Here is a 20,480-nt window from a genome sequence, read left to right as displayed (position 1 = left end):
TAAGATGGATGAGCACTTGGCACAACCCAATAAAAGTGCTCTTACGTTAACTAACTTGTAACATGCATGGAAAAGAATATGCACAGTAAGAAGCACTAAAGGTGAAAACTTGGGAAACAATCACAACTGCCTATTGAAGAACACGTGTAAAGAACTTAAGCACAGTGCCTCAGATTTTGGGTACTGTAGGCAACACATGACTGTGCATGAGGATAATTAGCATTGCAGCTAAGTGGTCATATACTGTCACTTTTTAAATTTAATTCATAAAGATATAATGGCATTGCACGGGTGTCATTCTGCAAGAGAAGGAGACTAACTAGTGGGCTATGCATAGCTGAGTAACAAATATGCAACTTTTTCCACAAAAAAAAGGGGAAAGTTGTGTATTACACAGCTGTAGAGAAGCCTGCTGTACAGGTACACTCCCCAGCCCTACAGCAAAGTACAACTGACCTAGCTGTCTCATCCTGTGATTTTTTTTAAACTACATTCTGATTGCAAAGAACAGTGTAGAACACGACTGATGAGCCAGCTGGCAAGAAAAAGTGTTATATATCAAATCTGAAATACAAACACTGCTGATTATTAGGACCATGAAAAGCACGCATACAGAAAAATAAATACCCAAACTATTCAATGCACCTGTGAGGCGGAAAGGTATTTTCACTCAAACAATAGTATGTTACTATATAAGTAAAGGTCATTAAAAAAATGGATGACCAGATTAAAAATACAATTTCTTGACATTTCTTTCTTATCAGTCATCTCTCTCAATACCTCCAAGGTCAATCCATCCAATTTTAAACAGATGGCGAGATTATATAGGAATCTCTAGATTAATGAAGTTTTCTACATTACCAGAAATAACCAAAACAACATGCTCAATATCATATAATGTATTAGATGAGGTACTTAAGACAAGCACTTCACCTTTGATTAACGCTATTCTGCTCAGAGAGACTAAGTAGTGACATCAATAAAATCAGTGTCTGCTTTTTTTTTTTTTTTAAATTATTTGTGCTAGGAACATAAAGCATGCACATACAGACATTTGTAGAAAAAAATACATTCAGAGTAATTCAATTTGGCTTTGCTCAATTTAACTTGGAGAAAAACTGTACCTTAAATCCACATGTTATTTGATAAAGGATTAGTAATTTATATTTCAAGTTATCTGAAGAGAAAAATTGTGAAGAATTTCTAGGTCTGAAATAATGGTTTACACTCAGGCCAGGGCCTCAGGCTATCATGCATGTGATAATCATTTGACTAATTAAGTTTTCAGAGAGCTTTCTACTTAAAAAAAAAAAAGCATTTTATACATCACTTATAAGGCCAGCATAGTGGATAACACTCTACTGCTCTGTGCAGCTGATAATTAAACCTTATAAACCCTATTTAAGGCTCAAATTTACTAACACCATAGATGGGAGCTCACTTTGGAAGGCTCTGCTACAGAAAATACTTGCAGAATGAATTTAAAAAGTTATCTTTGTATCTTGTTCACCTGTCAATGCTCTCTTCCTGATTAAGGTAATGCTTCACATCAGTTAACATCATGGGAGGAAATAAAAAAATGCAATTATTTCTGCCTAACTGGGAAGAAAGTTAAACAATCACAGTTTTCTAATAGTTTTTTTTTCTCTCCTTCAAAGCAGAACTTTTGAGACAAATTGCTGATTTATGTGCACCCACAGAATTGTTTTCAATATTAAGCTTCTGGATGTGTTGACTGAAGAGACAAGTTTTACAAGCTGCAAATTATACGTAGATTCCTAGCTGTTTACATATGACAGTGTTTCAAATACTGACTTTCCCAAGGCATCATCCACGTCCCCTCGACTTGGTTCCTGACCCCGTACTCGTCCACGACAAGTTAAAGGCATGAGTTCATCAGCTGGATATGCATGCTCCTGAAGGGAAACAAAACAAACAAATTAAGTTATAACTGTTACAGCCATTCCAGGAAATTCTCAGAGCTTGTTAAAAGGAAGCCCAATGCTGCTGTGCTTCAGTAAAACCTGCATGACTAGCCAAAACCAATTAAACTGAACAGTGTGATAGGACCTCTCTACAATCTCCCACAGAAGTCTGGAACAGATAATGGCACATCAAAAAAAAAAAAAAAAAAAAAAACACAACAAACAACCCCAAAAGCCATAACCCCACCAATTACCTTGAAAAGTAGTTCTACTTTCTAAAGCAAGGTTCATATGACGCTTCCTATAATGTTCCTTAGGTGGAAGTCACCTCAAAGATGAGCTGAAGAACGAGTACTAATGCAGATGTTATTGAGTGACTGGTATTTCATGGAAAAATCAGGGGAATTAGACCTTAAAGTCACTTTGGAAACTTTGCCAAGTGAACACAAGTGATTCAGGGTCACAATCAGTACCTGATACAAGAACTCACTTGGAAGGTAAAACAGGAATTTGGTGAATCACTACACAAATCAGAACAAGAGATGACATTCACAAAAAGATTAACAAAACTAACCCATTTACAAATTCAACAAAGTTTAAGAGTGAAGCATTACTAGATTTTTGGGAGAAGCAATGGTTACCCTCATACTTTTAGAAAAGCACAAGCAAGCTGTATCGTAACTCGATTTCTTGTCACTAAGGCAGAAATAACAGCAGCGGCACTGTTGCCAAAGTCAAGCCCACTGAACAAAACCCATTTCTACTTTCAGTCAAGTCAGCGTAAGTTTTGTAGGTTTAAACTACCATCAAAATGGGGTATCAGCTGAAATACACACAAATGCGTAACTCATCATTGTGCAATAGATGTTTACTGAAAAATCACAGAAGTGGACAATGACATTCAGAAAGATGAAACTTAAATATATCTAAATCCAAAAATATACATGGAAATGCTTCTCCATTAGAAGCCCAACACCAGCGAATTGGGACAGAGCTTCTACCTCTTGATTGCATCAGGAAGCCGGCTGGTGTACCGTGCTCTGCTACTTTACTTTCAGCACAGCTAACTGACATGTGGCAGGTTAAAAAAAGTTCAATTACTGCAGCTGAAACTGCAAGTAAACACATTATAAATCTTTCCAAGTATACAGTACAAAAAATAATCTATATTCAAACACAAAATAGACAGGCAAATAAGGAACATTCTTCTATAAATAAACAGCTCTTACAGCAACTTCTTTTGAAACTGATGACTTGTTTCCCCATCTACCACCCGGGTATTTCGTTTTTTGCATGACTTTGTTCTCAAGTTCAACTGCAAAAGCCAGAATTTGGATCATTTTAATACAGCTCAGATGTTTCTGAATATCTGTGCAAAGTATTCAGAAAAACAGATTAAAGAAGTACATGACAAGAGCCATGTCAAAACTAAGATCTCTGGCTTAAATTATGGAGAAAAAAGGTGGCACTAAAAGAAGAAAACAGACTTTTTATCTTACAGTATCATAACGGACAAGAAGAGTTTTGAAAAAATAAAAGCTTGTGTAGTCTATCTAGAGCAGGAAAGGCTACTACAACAAGTGGTTTCCCAACTTTTAACTTCTCCCTTTCAGGTAACCTCAAAGGGAGCAGAAAGACACATTTAATATAAAATACGGCACATGTTACATACCGTAAACATACCTCAGAAAAATATTACACAAATGTAGCTTGAGAGATACTCTGGAATTTCTACACATTCTGATAGAAGCACTGATCAGATTTCCCAGTATTTGGGCTGTAAATTCAGTGCAGCACGGTACTTGAACAAAGCAAAAAGACACACTGCTGCTAGTGCTGCAAAGCAAGAAATGCCTCCACACCTGAAGTGACTGACATTTTCACATTTTCTTTCTGACAGGCAAGAATAAAACATCCAAATTATTATAAATATTGTCGAAGGACCGAAAATAACAACAGCTTTTTATTCAAAGCTCCTGTTAATATCTGGAAAAAAAAAAAAAAAAAACCATCTGGGCAAAGGGGTTTCCCCTTTGCACATAAGGACAGATTTTCAGTCTTTCAGCTATTCAATTCTAAAATAAGTATTAATAGAAACAGAAAATCAGAACTTTTCACCTGGCTGTTTCAAAAGCAGCTGCAAAACCACTTTATTTTCTTGCTGTCAGAATCAAGCCTGATACCCTAATCTTTTCTTCAGCATTGAACAAACAAGCCACATCTCTGTTTGTTCAGTGTTCCAGCATACGTGGCAAATAAATATCCTTCTGGCTTCAGAGTTTCCAGGATAGCCAAAGTCATTCTCCTGAATCCAGAATTTTCTTGCGTCAGATGTAGCAAGACACCTACCTGTTTCTAGTCGATCACAATGAACAGTAGGAGCACAGATCCTTTCTACAGCCAACTTTTTATACAATTTTGCCAAATCCTTAAGAGTTTTTACTTCTGAATGTCATGAGAAAACCAAGCCAAGTGATTTTAACAGAACCAGGGCTCAAGTAACTAGATACAAATCAACACCAAAATGCCAGATGTTTACCTGCTAAGGTGTCAAAAGCAGGAGCTCAGGAGTTCAGAAGGAAACTGTACCCATTTTGAAAATACTCTTGGCGTTTATTAATTCTGTACCACTCATGCAGTGTATAAATGTGTAACTCACAAGCTTTCCCCCCCCCCTTTGTTTTAAATGACAAAATCGTGATACAGAAGTTGGGACACGTGGCAAGATACTGTCAAAAAAACTGTTGAGTTTGTCCTGCAGGAACTGGCGCAACTTAAAAGAGAGGTTTCTGTAACAGCCATAAAGAATATACAAAAAAAGATTGTTTCGTAAAACTATGCAAGAATACATATTTGATATTACTGACATTTACAGCTTCTACTCAGAAATATATTATTTAGAGTATATATGAAAGTAACTATCACTTGAGGAGTCATTCCACTGAATAATTCCTTATACTGTAGCACATCAAGCCTAAGCTAACCTACTTCAAAGTTGATTAGATTGCAAAATGGCTTCACGTACCCAGAACGTGAGGACACCTAAACAGAAAAGTTACAAACCATATTAGAAGAAACCTTGGTAAGTGTGGCTTGCTGCCATATGACAATCACATACCCAGAAGAGGGTACAATGCACAAACAAGACACCTAATCCTCTTTTTGTTCTACTATGTTCTTCAAACCATACTCATTTGTAAAAAGCAAAACCTACCAAATTGTATCTAGCATGTCTTCCTACAACAAAAATACTTAATTTTAGCCATAAAATAGGATCGTTTTGTATTCTCCAGAATCAGATGATAACAGGTTCTCTCAACCTTCCTGTTTTCACTGTTTTTAAGAGTCTGGAATTACAGACCCAAGAGTTTAACGAAGACAAAAACTGCTCATAACCTGATGGGAGAGAAACCAGTCTGAGGAAGCATCAGGCAGAGATTAACAGTTAGAGCTAGCAATTCCTAGCCAGCATTCTGAAATCCATTGTAACTCTCCTGACACTGTTCCTCCTGAAAGATTTGTTCAATTCCGTTTAAAGGGTATATGGATGCTCTTATTTATTTTAGTGTTATTTTCCCCAATACCTTCCTGCTATTTCTCTAGAACATCAAGTACTGTACCCTGCTTTCTCTTCCAGGTCAGCAATAACAATTCCAAAAACAATTCAACAAACAGGTATTTTCCTTACCATATAATTGCTGTATGCATGATCAAACATTTCCAGCACTTGGTTTCTAAAAAACAAAACAAAAAGTAAAGAGAACAGCATTGGTGGTCTGCATCACAATGTCCTTTACCATGCTATCTTAGAACAGCAAGATGTGCTACCATAATCTCAGTCTCAGTAAGTAACAGCTCCTCTACTAGCGTACTCTATTCAAGTAAATGAAATAAAGCAAAACAGTTTTCCCTAATCTGGCTGCTATTTGGCTTTTCCTTTGCCTAACACAAAATTAAGTATTTGGCATGTGGGGACTCTCAGCCTCCTGTGCTTCCTCTTCAATAGCTGTAGATGTCACTAACACGTTACAGGCAGAGACAGGACATGCTCCTTGCTCAGCAAAAGCCAGCATAAAGTTATGCTCATCCTGTAATCACCCACACTAAAACCAACTGACAGAGCATTAAATTCCGATCTGTGATTCAGATAAGTGATGAGATACACATCTTCCTTGCATTACGAGTCTTGGCAAGCACACAGTAAAGAAAATCCTCAAAGATACATTTATTGCATGTTTTTGAGAAGCAGTCAAGGTGAGGAGCACTGCCATAGAGAACAGGGCTGCCTTCCCCAGAGTGCACCACTTCCATTTGTACCTAAGTGCTTTACTGAGTACCTACCCATGCTAGTTTCTAAGCTAACAGCTATATAACTCAGTCTCCGCTGATAAAACCAGACCCAAGAAACTCAGGTTTGGTTCAATGTCTTGGGTCTAGTTCAATGACTTGAAACAAAGCAGTGGTTTGCACTCCTCCAGTGAGCCAAGCCATCAAAAGAAAGGACAGGATGCCTTTTCCTGGTACTTCGGAGGCTTCACCCGGCCTGCAGTGCTGGCACCTGCTGCGGCATTCAAGTACCAGCTCCACCAAGCACACCAGGCTGAACTGCAATTTAGCACACACAAAACTTCTCACAGCTTTTAGCTCTCTACATGCAACTTGCTTTTACAGGACACTTTCTGAAAGGACTTCTGTGACTGACATAACCTTGTCCTGGAGCAGAGGCACAGCTTACCTGCAGTCAGTGACCCAGCTGAGAGCCCCCAGACACAATCAGTGGCAAGACTGCTTGCACACACCAGGGGCATCAGGTGCATAAAGTTGAATTTATGAACACAAAAAATTTAAACCAAAGGGGGAAGTCTAAACTCATTAAGTAGTGACACGAGGAAAGCACACAACATATGTACCCTGAGAACCCAAGATGCAGAGGCCAACTAACTGTAAGCATTACCAAAGTTAAATATCTGCTTAGGTCCAGTGATATTAAAATAACTGAAAGTCTCCACAGTACTTTCCCTACACACATTGCATCATTATTCTCTGCAAATGACCAGTTGATGTGAACACAATGACAGTGAAGCTGCTCTGGCAATAAATGAAGATCATGCTAAGCTTGATTAAAGGTCTGTCTAAAAAACCAAACTACTTCATGCAGTGCAATACATTGCCACCTACATTGTAGTCTTTATCATGCAACTAAAAGCCATATTAAAAACCAATCAGCTGTCTACACATACACAAAAAGAACCTATGGTTCTAATGTAGAATGTCAAGGCTCACAGGAAGAGATAACCCATCTAAAACTGCTGTACCTTACTGAATGATTCATACAAACATAAACAAGCTCCCAGTTGTGATTTTCCTTGGTTTCATTATCTGTGCTTTGATTGAGACATATTCTGGGCCTCTTGCACAGAATTTTATTAAGATTGTTTTGCAGCACAGCCTGAGGCCAGCTGGGCGCTGGCACAGGCTGCCCAGAGTCCTGGTCACAGCCCCGGGCCCGCAGGAGCTGAGGACGCGTTCAGACACCGCTCTCAGACACGGGGTCTGCTTGTGAGGGGCCCTGTGCGCAGCCAGGAGTTGGGCTCGGCGACCCCCCTCGCGGGTCCTCCCCAGCCCGGGCTCCGCTGCGGACCAGGGACGGCTGCAATCTGCCCTCAGCCAAGGAAGCGGGCAGAACCACACCAAACTCCCCTCTTTATCGCTCCCACCCCCCGCGGCTCCAGGTGCGGCCGCGAGGCGCCCGGCCGGCACACGGGGGGACGCTCACCTCCGCCCGCTGCCAGCCGCAGGGCCCCGAGCGGCAGCGGCAACCCCCGAGGCCGCAGCCGCAGCGCCCGGCGGAGGGCCGGAGCCGGCCAGGGCCCGCCGGCAGCGCCCGCGGCCCCGTCCCCTCCCTGCCCCGTGCCGGCCGCGCTCACCCCAGCCGCCGCTTCTCCTCCTTGCTCATGGCCCCGGCTCCCGGCGCGGCCGCCAGCACAGAGGAGGCGGAGAGGAGGCCGAGCGCCAGCAGCCTCCACGGCCGCCTCCAACGAGGCCCCCGCTCGCCGCCGCCGCCGCCCTGGCAGCCCGCAGCTCCGCTCATGGCCGCGGCCGCCCGCCCGCTGCCGCTAGGCCCAGACCCGGCCCCGGCCCATCCCGCCCCTGGCGGCGCGGCGGCCGCGGCTCCCGGCGGCGGGGCCCGGCCCGGCCCGGCCCTCCCGCGGCGTAGCCAAGGGAACGGCCTCGCGCCGCCGCTTCCGGGTTCGGCCCCGTCCCAGCGGGCCAATGGGAGCGGGCCGCGGCGGCGTGAGGGCGCCGGGGGCCACGTGACCGCGGCAGGCGCGAGAGGCGACGTGGACAAAAGGGTGGGGAAAGGCGGGGCCGGACTACGACTCCCGGCGTGCTTCGCGCGCGCCCTGCCGCCGCTCCGTAGCGGGCGGCTGCCCCGCGGTCGCCGGGAGATGTAGTTCAGCGCCGCCCCGCTGGCGGTGGAGCGGGCGTTGTTCCCCTCAGCAGCGCCGTGCGAAGCGGCCTGCCCGCCGCCCTGCCCCGTGCCCCTGCAGGGCCCCCCACAGCCGGCCCGTGCAGGAGCTCCTTCCAGACACGGGCCCGGGTTACCGGCCGCTGGCTGTTTGTGCCCGCAGCCTCCCGGTGGGGCTGTGCCGGTCGCTGGCCTCGGCGTTGCTGTCACCCCGACCCCATCCCCACACCCGCTGTTAGCCCAAGGCCATCACCCTGATCCGGGCCTGCCGTAGGAATAACTCAAAAACGGCCGTGATGGGAGTGTTCATACTAAATATTTCTTGTACTGTGGATGTACAGATGTCCCTTATTCACGTTGGTCATGAACAGCTTGTGTAGAGCACAGCTGCTTTTGCAGAGCAACCGTCACTGTCCTGCCATCCTCCTGTGGACACATCTTCATACAAAAGTCATGTCCCCTGTTCCGTGATATTGCTAAAAGAGACTGCCACTGCCCAACTCTAACACACATTATAAACTTGAAGTCACTTAATGTTTAGTACCAATTAGAAGTAGCTAATGATTTGTTAAATAAAAATAATAATAATTAAAAAAAAAAACACGAAGAAAGAAAAACAAAAGAAATAAAAAGCTGACAGTGAAATAACTAAGTAATTTTGCATGAAGGAGGAAACTATTCGAAAGTACTTTTGCAAGGAAAACATACGTGACATTAATGTTTGTACACCACACTACAGCTTCTGGAATAAATAGGAGTTGCATTTATTTTACAACAGTGACACTCCACTCTGTCAAGTTACTCAACATGTTCCACACTCAGGCAGTAATATTTGCCTGTTCCTCCAGTATCCATTCTCTGTTAGTATTATAGCAGATTTTGATTGCATTAAATAACAGACTTTACACAGGTTGTTAAATGCCAACAAATATTATGCTCTCTGAAGTTTGTTATTTCTTCCCGTGTCTTCATGAATGCAGATCCCTCAGTCCTTTGCTTACTGTGATTATTATTAATCTTGCTGTCCTGTACAGCCTTATATTTATTCAGAAAGAGTCAGAAACCCCAGATCAAATGTGTAAGGTGCCCTACAGTGACCTCTGAAGTGTAGTCTTTATCTCTAAAGCCCAATTTGTTACAATGCTGTTTTTCATTTCCAAGCTTTTCTGTGCACAATCTTTATATTGTGTGTGCAAATAATGCTTGCAAGCCACTTTGTGCATAGATCACAATTTGATGTGGATGATAGTATGCTGGCTATGAAAGCAACAAGTCTCATTTTAATTACTGCTTTTGAAACTTGATTCTGCCTTCCAAAATCTAAGCACAAGTGAATAGCCCTTAGCTGATTTTTGCTTCACTTATCTTCTCTATTAGAAATTATATGCAATCATCATAATATTTCACAATTATTGCAATTTATGATGTAATTTACACACCTAGAAAGCCCTACAAAAGTGAGTAACTCAAGTCAGTAAGAATGTGAATGGCAGGACTCCTAATATTCGGTATTAGATAGCTGTAAGTGAATATATTTTATGGTGGGAAGTAAAACATAAGGATGCTGCCTTATGGTTATAGTTATTGTAAACATTCTCATCTTTCCCGTCTATAAAATAAAATAAAATAACCGTAAAGTGCTCTGGAAGGCTAAATAACCGAGAAGTACAGAGTTGGACTGAGAAACCTGCTCCCATTTTTCCCCCCTTTTTAAATATAGCAATAAGAAAAAAATTATAAAAGTCACTTGTCTTTAATACCTGTCAAAACTTAATAATAATTATGTTACCAGTTTGCAGAGTTTGCTCAAAGTGTGGCTTTGGAGCAACCTACTAAATTAACTATCATGTTCTGTTTATCTACTAATGGTTTTATATATTTCCCATATACTGCATGCAAATACTAAAAGCATCTGTGAATAGCAACGTATGTACCAACCATCTAAGACTGATAACAGTACTGTCAAATCCATGCATTTCAAAATCATGAGCCACTCCCCAGTTAAAACACCTAAGAAGTTAGTCTTAAGTTGTTAAAATAACTTTATAGACAGGGGTGAATTGCTTTTGAAGCATTCAGTGGTGACATTTTCAAACTTTTCTATAACCATAATAGGCAGCAAATTTTAAGTGAAAGATGAGGTTTCCCAACAGCGATCCGATTTTAAGCAGTGAGGGCTTTAACTGAAAGGAAACCTATCACCTATCACTCAGGAAGAGATCTGTGACAAAACTGCAAGCTGGTAATACCACAGTACAGCCCGTTTCCTCTAGCTCCAATTCAAGTAAGTATTCATGATTAAACAGGGATTACTGAAGCAAATAAATCCTAAAGGGCTGGGCTGAAAAACACTTCTTACTCTTCAGGGTTTTGCTGTACATAACTACCTTCCCTGTTTTCTTCTGTGAAAATATCTTGTACTTCTGAGCTTGTTATTTCCGTATGTGAAGATGATTCATCTTCTGGCTTCCCTTTGCCCTCACCAGGCTCAACACCTCCTGTGACTTGTATGGCACTAACCTCTCCCTGATCCACCACCAAAGAAACCGGCACATCTATCAGTCCCGTTCTTGGCTTTTCTGTATTCAAAATAGGCACTTGTGCTGTGTCTGGATTTTCAGCAGGATTATGAAAAAAGCTCTCAGTCCCTACCTCCACTGGGACAGCATGAGTATCCCCTGCTCCTCCTCCCTTCCCATCTAATCTTTTGTCTTCAGATGCATTTTCAGTGTGTTCTTCTGGCTGCAATCTGTCACTGTCACAGCTTTCTGCACCCGTGTACCAAACACTTTGCTTCATCTCGACTTCTGATTTTACCGCTTGAGGTGTATCTGAGATTTCCACCAGCCATTCTACTTGTGCTGTACTGCAGCCCGCCTTGGACACATTCACTAAATTCTTACCACCTGTCCCCAAACTAGATGGAGGTGGTCGGTCCTCCTTGAACTCCGTGCTTTCCGCTGCATCTTTATTCATCATCATCTGTCTTACTTCTGTTTCTGCCGCAGCTATTTTGCTTATCTCATTCCCTTCATGCTCTTGCAACTTTAAAATCTCACCTTCACAAATCTCTTTTATATTCTCAGGTGGAGTATCTGCTGGTAATTCAACTACTGCCATCAGCAAATTCCTTATCTCATTCACATCATCAGGGGATTTACAACTCTTTTCTTCTGACTTGCTTTCTTTCTCAGAATCCTCCTCAAAACCTCCTTTCCCTGTGTTTTCATCCTGACAAGTAACCCTCATGTCAATACTCACTCCTTGGCCTTTATTTTCTTTTTTACTTTCCTCTTCAAGCCCTGTTCCTACTGCATTTTCACTCTGTGATATTTCTTCTATAATCCCTTTTTCTACCTTGATTTTCATTTCGTCATTTCCTAAAATCTCTGCTTCTACTACATTATCATGTGGGGAAGTCAGCTTGATCTCAACAACTTCTTCCTGTACTTTGCTTTCTTTTTCAGTGCCACCATCAAACGCTGCATCCGTTGCTGTTTTGTTCTCAGAAGTTGCCTTCTCCTCTACTGCTTCTTCATGTACCTTAAGTTCTTTTTCAGGGCTGACTCCAAAATCTCTGAATGCATTTTCAGTCTCCAAAGCTACTTTTTCCTCCACAACTTCTTGTTTTGTAGTAAGCTCTGTCTTAGTGTCCCCTACAAAGTCTTTTTTCACCATGTCTTCCTTCTCCAAAGCAGTATTTTCCTCTGGAACTTTTTGTTTCGTAACGGTAGCTGCAAGGGACTCCTGTTTCTCACTGATATCTGTAATGATCACTTCTTCATTTTTGCTTGCCTGATTACCAGCCATATTAACAGAAATGACTGCCTCTTTGTCTGATGGTTTGCTATCATCGTGATCCTTCTCCCAGGAAATCTTTTCGGTCACAATGAGTGTCTCCTCACTTTGAGTGTCAGTATCTGACATCTCTACTCTGGCAGTGGAAGGCTTCTTAGCGGGAGTGGTTTGTGCTGATCCTGAAGGGGTCTTCAGGTCAGTTAAACTGGACACACTTTCACAGGGCAAGTTCAAATTATCTTCAAAGAGGTTGTGCTTCTTCAGAATGGCGGCTTCTTTTATCACTAAATAAAACAGAAAACGGTTTGGAAAGACTGACAGAAGTACACCAAAGAAGGTACACTATTTCCCTGAGTTTCTGATGTCATATATATTGATATTACAAACAATAGTAATTTTCATTTTCAACTTGTTTTCAGTTTATCTTTATTGTGGAGGGGGGAGAATTTTCTCTCTTTTCATTAATGGGACTTCAGTATTGACCTAAACTTGTAATTGCAGTAATACAAAAGTACCAGAGGGCCTGCAGTGCACAAAGGTAATGTTTAAATGCAGAAGTGATTACACTGGATACATGAACAAAAGTGTGCTTATTACATTAATTATTATACTGATATTTTGGAACAGTTGTGCCACAAAAGGCCACTGGGTAACACAGAAGCTTGTCTTTATCTAGCATATAGATAGGCAGACAGATCCAGAGAGATACAAATATTTTATGTATCTTTATATACCATCTGGCATGGTTTCATTTTCTGGCACACAAGCAGAGACATCTGCCCGGTGTACTGCACTTGCATCAAGAATATATGGGAAACTGCACCTGGCAGTACATTTAATTTGGGGAAATTCATTTTCACTGCCATTAGATGTCACCAGGCCTTTACAAATAAGAGCATAATTTCACTCCTGGGCCCAGGAAATCAAGATAAAATGAAGGTTACATTTTGTCAGAAATATGCTGATGCCATGCTGTAATTTTGACTTTCCCAAGCTTAGTAATGTCACTACATGAATTTAAATTTTAGGGCTCACCACACATCTTCAGTGAGCTGAATCCAAACAGTAGCACTGTAATCCCTGGTCTTTGGCAAAGCTGGGACCTGGCTCAGAACTGCCAGGACCAATAGCTCACCACCGGCCAATGGCCAAAATGCTATTACTGTCACTTCTAGTGTATCCTCACCTTTCAGGGTTTCTTCAAGCAGTGTCTGATATAAAATCTCTTCATACACATTCTCTACTTGGATCACGCTAGTGTAATCAGCAAAAATGAACTGCTCGTATTTCTGCAGCTCCTGTGCAGACACAGAAGAAAGGAACAGATGCATAAAAACACAGCAATTTCAGAGATTTTTGAATGTCCTACTTCAGTAGAGCACCTGCATCTACCAGGTCTTGCAATGCTTCTTTTGAACTATGAGTAAACGTAGTATATATTTTCACAATTCATTATGCACTTACCAAACACTGTTCTTACACTACAATTACATTTAGAAGCACTATAGATCATTGTCATCTGCACTGTAATAAACAATTCTGAAATAAAGAGTTGGTGAGGAAATGCCTCACTCACTGTTTGTCCAAGGAGGCAAATCCACAGTGAGCATGGGAGATCCAGGGTTTGGTTTTGTTTTTTTTAATAGGTGTGTAACATATTCAGCTTACCGAATTATATGTAGTAGGCTATATCTATGCAATAAGTGAGTCACGATCACTAGGAAGTAGCTTGGTGGTCCATAAAAAGAAAACGAAGTGACTGCTGCCCATTTCTAAAAGGGATACCTACAGACTAACATCTGGTGGATTTAAGTCTTTAAAGTCAAGTGTTTAAGGCCAGGTTGGGTGGGGCTTTAAGAAACCTGGTCCAGTGAAAGGTGTCCTTGCCCATGGTGGGGGGGGGGGTGGCCTTAGATGATCTTTAAGGCTCTATTAGAAGGTCAAGACTTGACTGGGCCTGTCAGCTGTGTTACACACATCTGCTTCCAGAGCCAGCTGCTCACTTCTGCATAGGTACAAATTCAAAAGTTTTCTGGGATGTTTGCACCACCACTGCTTCCTCTGGCCCTGTATGGCAGAGACACTAGATAGGACTCCACACTCTATATTTAAGGGGATGAAGTAGTTTTGTTTCCTTGCTCACCCCTGTGCATGAACACCATGTCTTGAAGGCACTGCTGACACTCAGCAAAGAGTTACTGCAACTGTTACTCTGGGGAGATATGGTAGTATGTAGAATGACGTAGAGAGGAGAGTGATTTTAAATACATTTTTCAAAGTCCTGAGTTTGAATGATCTGTACTCAAAGATTTACAAGCATAACTTGAATAAACACTTGGTTTTACACTTGCTTTTTAAACCAAAACAAGCTAGAGAGGCTCAGCAAGAGCCTCAGGGAACTGATGAACATCAGGGAAACAAAAGGGCAGGGATGGGTTAGGGTAGTCATCTTCCATCAGCTACAATGAAAATGCAAGTGAATGTGCGTGGTCTGCAAGAAAAGTAAGGACTAATCAATTTGAGCCAAGGTGAACAGCATTCCAGCTGGCCCCTCATGTGCCACACTGATAACATCTGCAGCTGGTGTTTGCAGAGTACTACCCTACCAGAATGATTAAGGACAACAGAGACAGTCCCTGTATGTTTGTTTCCTGACTGCTGACACAATTACTTCAATTTAAAATCACTGAATACCAGCCCATGGCCTGTCTGCTTGGTGCTCCTGCTGCCCAAGCAAGTTCTTGGTTTTGAAGGAGGTTGTGAGCAGAGTCTGTGTACAGTCACAGTGGTGCCTCTGGGTGCTGCCCTCTCCAAATGATCAAATTTCAGCTTGTAGCAGGGATGCCAAACACAGGGACAAACTCAGAACCTAAACTGGCAACTGTCAGATAGAGAGAGGAGTTCAGTTTGAAGGGACTTCAGATCACTAGGGAAGAAGCAAAATGGGGATGGGCAATGGTCTGCAGCTATCTCTGAGGAAGCAAGCTGTATATGCAACTTCCATGTGTCCCAAAATCTTCACTCCGTTCCACATCTTGTACCATGCTACTACATCAATCCACAAACTGGCAAATATAAACATATTTTGTCCAAATAGGCATGAGAGAAAACAGCTTTACACAGTTTAAGATTTATAGTCAAGGTGTTAATCCTTTCTTGCCTTTTACTACTGTTGTTTTGTGTTTCTTGTTTTACTCACAGAGCAGTAATGTAACCTACTGGTTTGCATGTTGAAGCCAGTGTCTTCTGCATTGTGGGCAAAGTAATCTGTACTAGTGCTTCTTGAAATATCTTCTTCCGGATAGTGCTGCTGTCATAATCATATTGCTGTTAAAGACAGACAAGAAGAGAAGCAAGTCCACACATGTTTGGTGTTATTAATCATTCACAGGAGGAACTGGCTCTTGTTAACCTGTAACTGGTGACAGGGAAATACCAAGGGATACTGTATCATTGGTACATTCAGGGGTTTCAATTCCAATGCAGGTTATTCCAGCTTTTGGATAAATACTCTGAGATCAGAGAGATTTCTGGTATCTCTTTCTCTGTCTCTCTCTCTCTCTCTCTTTTTTTTTTTTTTTTTTTTTTTTTTTGTCACAGCCTCATACTTGCTCTCTCCAGGTATTTTAGCACTGATGGGAAATGAATTCTAGGGGCAGGCTGATTGTAAACTGATATAAAATTATTTACTCAGATCCACAGCATCATTTCCAGTTGATTTAATAGTAATTAAAACGACTGCACATGTAAATACTCATAATTGTTTGCCCAGAACTTGGTTTTACCCCCAAAATGAGCAGCTTTGCTAAGTGCCACCAAATCAGCATTTCCCACCAGATAGTAAGAGGTATCTTCTTTCAAATACTCAGGTAAATTCACGTAAGAGATGCTCTCTTTAGGTTTCTTAAAAGGCAGAACACAAGATCTTACTGCACAAAAGCTGTAGCATTTACCTTCAGTACTCTCAGTTTGACTTTTTCAATGGTTGTTGCAACTTTCGCTGAGTCTGCTTGGTGACTTGGAGAGAACAACTGCTCAAAAGTATAAACTGCATTTTCCATCAGCTAAGAATAATAATAAGAAATATATTTTAAAGACAACGAGCACAAAATGTCTACATACATAAAGAAACCTGATAAATGTAACCATTAACTTAAATTGTATTTCTGAGAGGTGAAACGGAGAAAGAATAATCAACAAATCAAAATCAATACATATTTTCAAGTGCTTCAAACGATCGTGGAAGGGGAAGAAAAGCCTTGCCCAGTTTAGATTGCAACACTCAGCTTTGTAATTGGAAAACAAAAAGAATAATCTCTTACATTAATGCAAGAGCACAGGAAAATGAAACTACCTCAACTTCTACCTTGAGCATAAAGCAGGGTCAATACCAGAAAGTCTGATAAAAAGTTGTATTCGCAAACTTATTCAGAATAGGTTCAGTTATATTGTCCCAAAATTGTGTTTCTCTTGTTACTCTCTATTTTAGTACTCTAAAGGCTAACATGCATAGAAATGTTGCAGTAAATAAAGAAATTAAGCCTTAGTATCTTTAATCTAATATAATAGCTTTCCTGTACAGATTAGTACTGGATAGTACAAATTGTACTGGATAGTACAAATTGTACTATCCAAGCAGATGGTGACAAAGACAAGAAGTAGAATCAAGTGGCTATATATACAGGCCACAGACAAAATTCATCCCTAATAAGACTATCATTGGCTGCTATCAGATCCTATTGGTCTTACTATGTAATACTGTAGATGAGACTTTTTTAAAAAGTCATTAATGAGTAGCTTTTCTTATAACACAAATAGTTATCAGCAAAAATCTCAGATAGAGCAATATTTTCTCAAGAATTATGTTAGGCTGCTACTTGCCATCTTTCATCTTTTCAAGTTATCCAAAGATTCATTAAAAACATTAAAACCCTTACTACAGGAAGATATTTCAGAAAAAAAATGTTCTGGAAGTGGTAATTACTTCTACTTAGAGAGGCTTTGCCTCTTTTAAGTAGTGTTTCCATTCAATTTTTAATTTACTCATATTGGACGGGGATGGGGACATCCATAGGGAAGCCATCGTTACTGCTGGGTCTTCCTTCACATCTCATGGGAATGTACCAGTTGATTTTCATCATATAGTAAAGAGGACTTTGTAGTAAAGAGGTAGTTTGTAAATGAGTATGTAGATACTTATGGATAAGAGTTTATCACCCTTTCAATTCCTCCTAGACTAGTAACATTTTCATGTTGAAGGGGTCATCTTTACAACTGACTTTGCAGAAAACTTGAAATTAGACTATATAGACTATATTTTAGATAAAAATGGAGAAGATGGAGGTCTACTCAATCTGTGCATGTATCAGGAGGCCATACGTTAAAGGCACTGCAAGACCTCCCATACAATACAAAGACAGGAACAATGTATAGTTAAGTTTGAGACTAATTCCAAGATGAATGACTCACTTTTTATTTGTGTTATTATTTGGAGCAAATCATAAACTGGCATCGCTTTGCTGAAGATACTGGAGCTGGTTTATTTACACTAGTTGAGTGTTTCTCTCCTAAATTCCCTAAACTTGACCACTAGAGGATGCCAAGCTCCCAAGCCTGTAACTGTGCACTGAAAGAAGGAATACTCCACCCAAGTTAGACTTAAGCTGAATGATTCTTTTATATTAAAAATACATGAGCACAGACATGTTTGACCTTACTTGTTGATAAAATAAATGTCCATGTGAAAATGTCACAAAGTGAAGCTACTTATTATTTTTATGAGAAAAATAATAGCCTCTTTTAAAGAGCAACAATAACAGCATTTTCAGAATAACTTTTGCTCTCGTTTAACTTATTTATTTCTTGTTTAACTTATTTATTGTGAATTTTGTTTCCTTACATTAAAAATAAAAACTTGGTTTGTACAGGATGTATTTTCTGTCTAATTCTTTGTCTTGATTCATGGTCTTCACTTACTGAAAGACATTTTATTTGAGCAGCATTTTGGAATGGTTTCCTTGAAAGACTGAGACATGAAATCAGGATTTTATTTCTGATTAAATCGTTGGCTGCTGATCATTGCTGTAATTAGAAAAACTGCTTTTAGGAAAACCCTATCCGAACACTGTGCTAGAAACTTACTTTCCATGTTCATAACTCCCACTTCACGGGAGGGAACCAGTTCCATTTCACAAGATGACCTCCATTTCACAAAATGACCAACTAGATTACCTAATTTCTCAACTATGGATTATAATCACAGGATTCAACATATTGTTATAAGGCCAAATCTGCCCTGCATTCTGGCAATGGAAAGTCTATTGGCCAGGTCTTAATAGATTTCTGGTCAGGGATCCAGAAGAAATAAAAGCAAAGCAAAATTACAGCTTATACCAGTACACACTGGAGGGGAAAAAAAGGCAACATTCCTTTTTCATCTCAAATGATGAAATGATTTCACTTCAACTATTCCCATGAGAAGTGAAATTGGTTATAATAGCTTCATCATGAGACATCATTTGTGTCAAAGAAATTGGCAATTTTTAACATTAATTGCCTTATTTTATATTCATGAAAAAATAAACTATCAAGAAGGAGAAGGAGACACTCTATTTTGTTAAAATTATTCAGGACTCTTCCTGAAAAATAAACACTTGAGAATGAAAATCAGGTGGATTTTAGCTACCCTGTTGGCATAAGCGCAACCTTCCCGGGTGCTAAGACACCAAGAATTCAGAATGTCAAGGTTCATGGGAAGTGTTGATTCATCCAAAATTCTTGTAATTTACTGAAAGTCTCTCACGCATCCAATGTCACAAATATAAATGTGAAAATGAGCTTCTAGCTGCAATTCTCTTATTTCATTTTTTTTAATCTGCATTTTGCTTGGTATATATCTGGGGCCTCTTGCACAGCTCTTTATCAAGATTACTTTGAAGCAGCTTAGAAGAACAAACCTAACCTGTTCTCTCAAGAGGAAAAACTGGATTTTACAGTACCTCTTGCATGAAGTTCTGTGTCCTCTGAACCACAAAGTCAATGTGGTAGACCTTGAAGCGACTCTTGAGGTCTTGAAGGAGCTCCTGGAGGAGGTTCACTTTGAGATAGCAAGGCTCCATCTTCACAGAATTGAATGGCAGGTTCATCAGCTGATCCACGTTCTGCATTCCAGTGGAGGAAAAACAGGCTTTGAGAAAAAGCAGCTGGAAACCAATTTTAAGTAGAGAATATAAGAGTGGCCCTAAAACAAATTCTGTTATCTACAGTCTGGTTGCACAACTGCCACAAGACTTTCTAGACCACGAACAAAGCAGTAATATACTACCACTCTGGGAAGCAAGTACTGCTGTCACTCAAGTTCTAGGTAGAAAAGTGTTAATATAAAAGGCTCTAGTTATATTTTTGTCTTACCTCCTTCAGCTTTGTGGTATCTTTTGTCTTCTGGAAGTTCTGGATGATTTCATTAACTTCTTTATCGAAAAGTGAACGAACTTCAGTGAATCCAGAACTCACGGGACCCATAAGCTCCTCCAATATGGATGTGAGAAATGGCTGGATATTTTCTGTGCAGCATTTCTGAGCAGGCTCAGAAACAGTGGCTGAAGCATAAGACAATACAGTGGATGCATTTTAGGCCACTAAGATATACAGTGAAAAATGTAATCTGAACTGATATACTTTGCAATGGATTAAATGTCCCCGTATTTTTTTCTTGAGTCACACCTTCTCAGAGATGACATGGGTGATGAAAGGAGAGTTTAGTTTTTCGAGTGGCAATGAAACATCTTTTCCTATGCCCCACCTAAGCAAACTAGAAGCACGGGAGCACTGTGAGAGGAGAGGAAAGGGAAGCTGTAAGTATTGGTAAATACTGGGGAGTTTGCACAAAGCTTGGACATGGTTTTATCTGACCTTGGTACTCCACAGTTCACTGAAAGCATCCTAGGCTTTTATCTGAGAATATCAATGTAACATTCTGAGATTTATCAAAACAGCTCCTAAGTGATCAGCTATTTATTTATTTGTTAACTTAAGCAACATCAATTGATGTTTGCCTACTTTTAACACTAATTTTTACATTGATGGCAAATATATATTTTTTCATATTAGTTTGACATCATTTAAAAAGCTCTTTGTTTTAATCATGCTTTGGTATCCTATGAACTTGTCACTTAACCAGAACCTATTTGTGTGGAGCATTTCTTGACATAAGGTCAAAACCACCACACTTTAAATTATGCTCATGTAATCTCTACCTTCATTTCACAAAGCTGTCCAAGCAAAAATTA

The 20,480-nt window shown here is 40.5% G+C and overlaps 2 protein-coding genes across 2 annotated transcripts in view; both read right to left on the bottom strand.

The window, feature by feature from the left end:
• The window catches only part of EDEM3 (ER degradation enhancing alpha-mannosidase like protein 3), a 32,891-nt gene extending 24,768 nt beyond the window's left edge, over positions 1 to 8,123 (bottom strand). The window contains exons 1-3 of the mRNA XM_082765639.1: positions 7,853 to 8,123; positions 5,614 to 5,659; positions 1,816 to 1,916 (exon numbers count right to left, since the gene is read on the bottom strand). Coding sequence (XP_082621765.1) covers positions 1,816 to 1,916; positions 5,614 to 5,659; positions 7,853 to 8,016 — 311 coding nt within the window. The 5' untranslated portion in view covers positions 8,017 to 8,123. The remainder of the gene's footprint in view (positions 1 to 1,815; positions 1,917 to 5,613; positions 5,660 to 7,852) is intronic.
• Positions 8,124 to 8,742: 619 nt separating this feature from the next.
• NIBAN1 (niban apoptosis regulator 1) overlaps positions 8,743 to 20,480 on the bottom strand; it is a 65,554-nt gene continuing 53,816 nt past the window's right edge. Inside the window, exons 9-14 of the mRNA XM_082765552.1 lie at positions 19,603 to 19,790; positions 19,191 to 19,352; positions 16,146 to 16,256; positions 15,412 to 15,519; positions 13,379 to 13,490; positions 8,743 to 12,476 (exon numbers count right to left, since the gene is read on the bottom strand). Coding sequence (XP_082621678.1) covers positions 10,750 to 12,476; positions 13,379 to 13,490; positions 15,412 to 15,519; positions 16,146 to 16,256; positions 19,191 to 19,352; positions 19,603 to 19,790 — 2,408 coding nt within the window. The 3' untranslated portion in view covers positions 8,743 to 10,749. The remainder of the gene's footprint in view (positions 12,477 to 13,378; positions 13,491 to 15,411; positions 15,520 to 16,145; positions 16,257 to 19,190; positions 19,353 to 19,602; positions 19,791 to 20,480) is intronic.

Source organism: Aythya marila, assembly GCF_965140915.1.
Source record: "Aythya marila genome assembly, chromosome: 8".
Classification (NCBI taxonomy): domain Eukaryota; kingdom Metazoa; phylum Chordata; class Aves; order Anseriformes; family Anatidae; genus Aythya; species Aythya marila.
The sequence above is the reverse complement of the archived record's forward strand: the minus strand, read 5'-3'. Positions and strand labels throughout refer to the sequence as shown.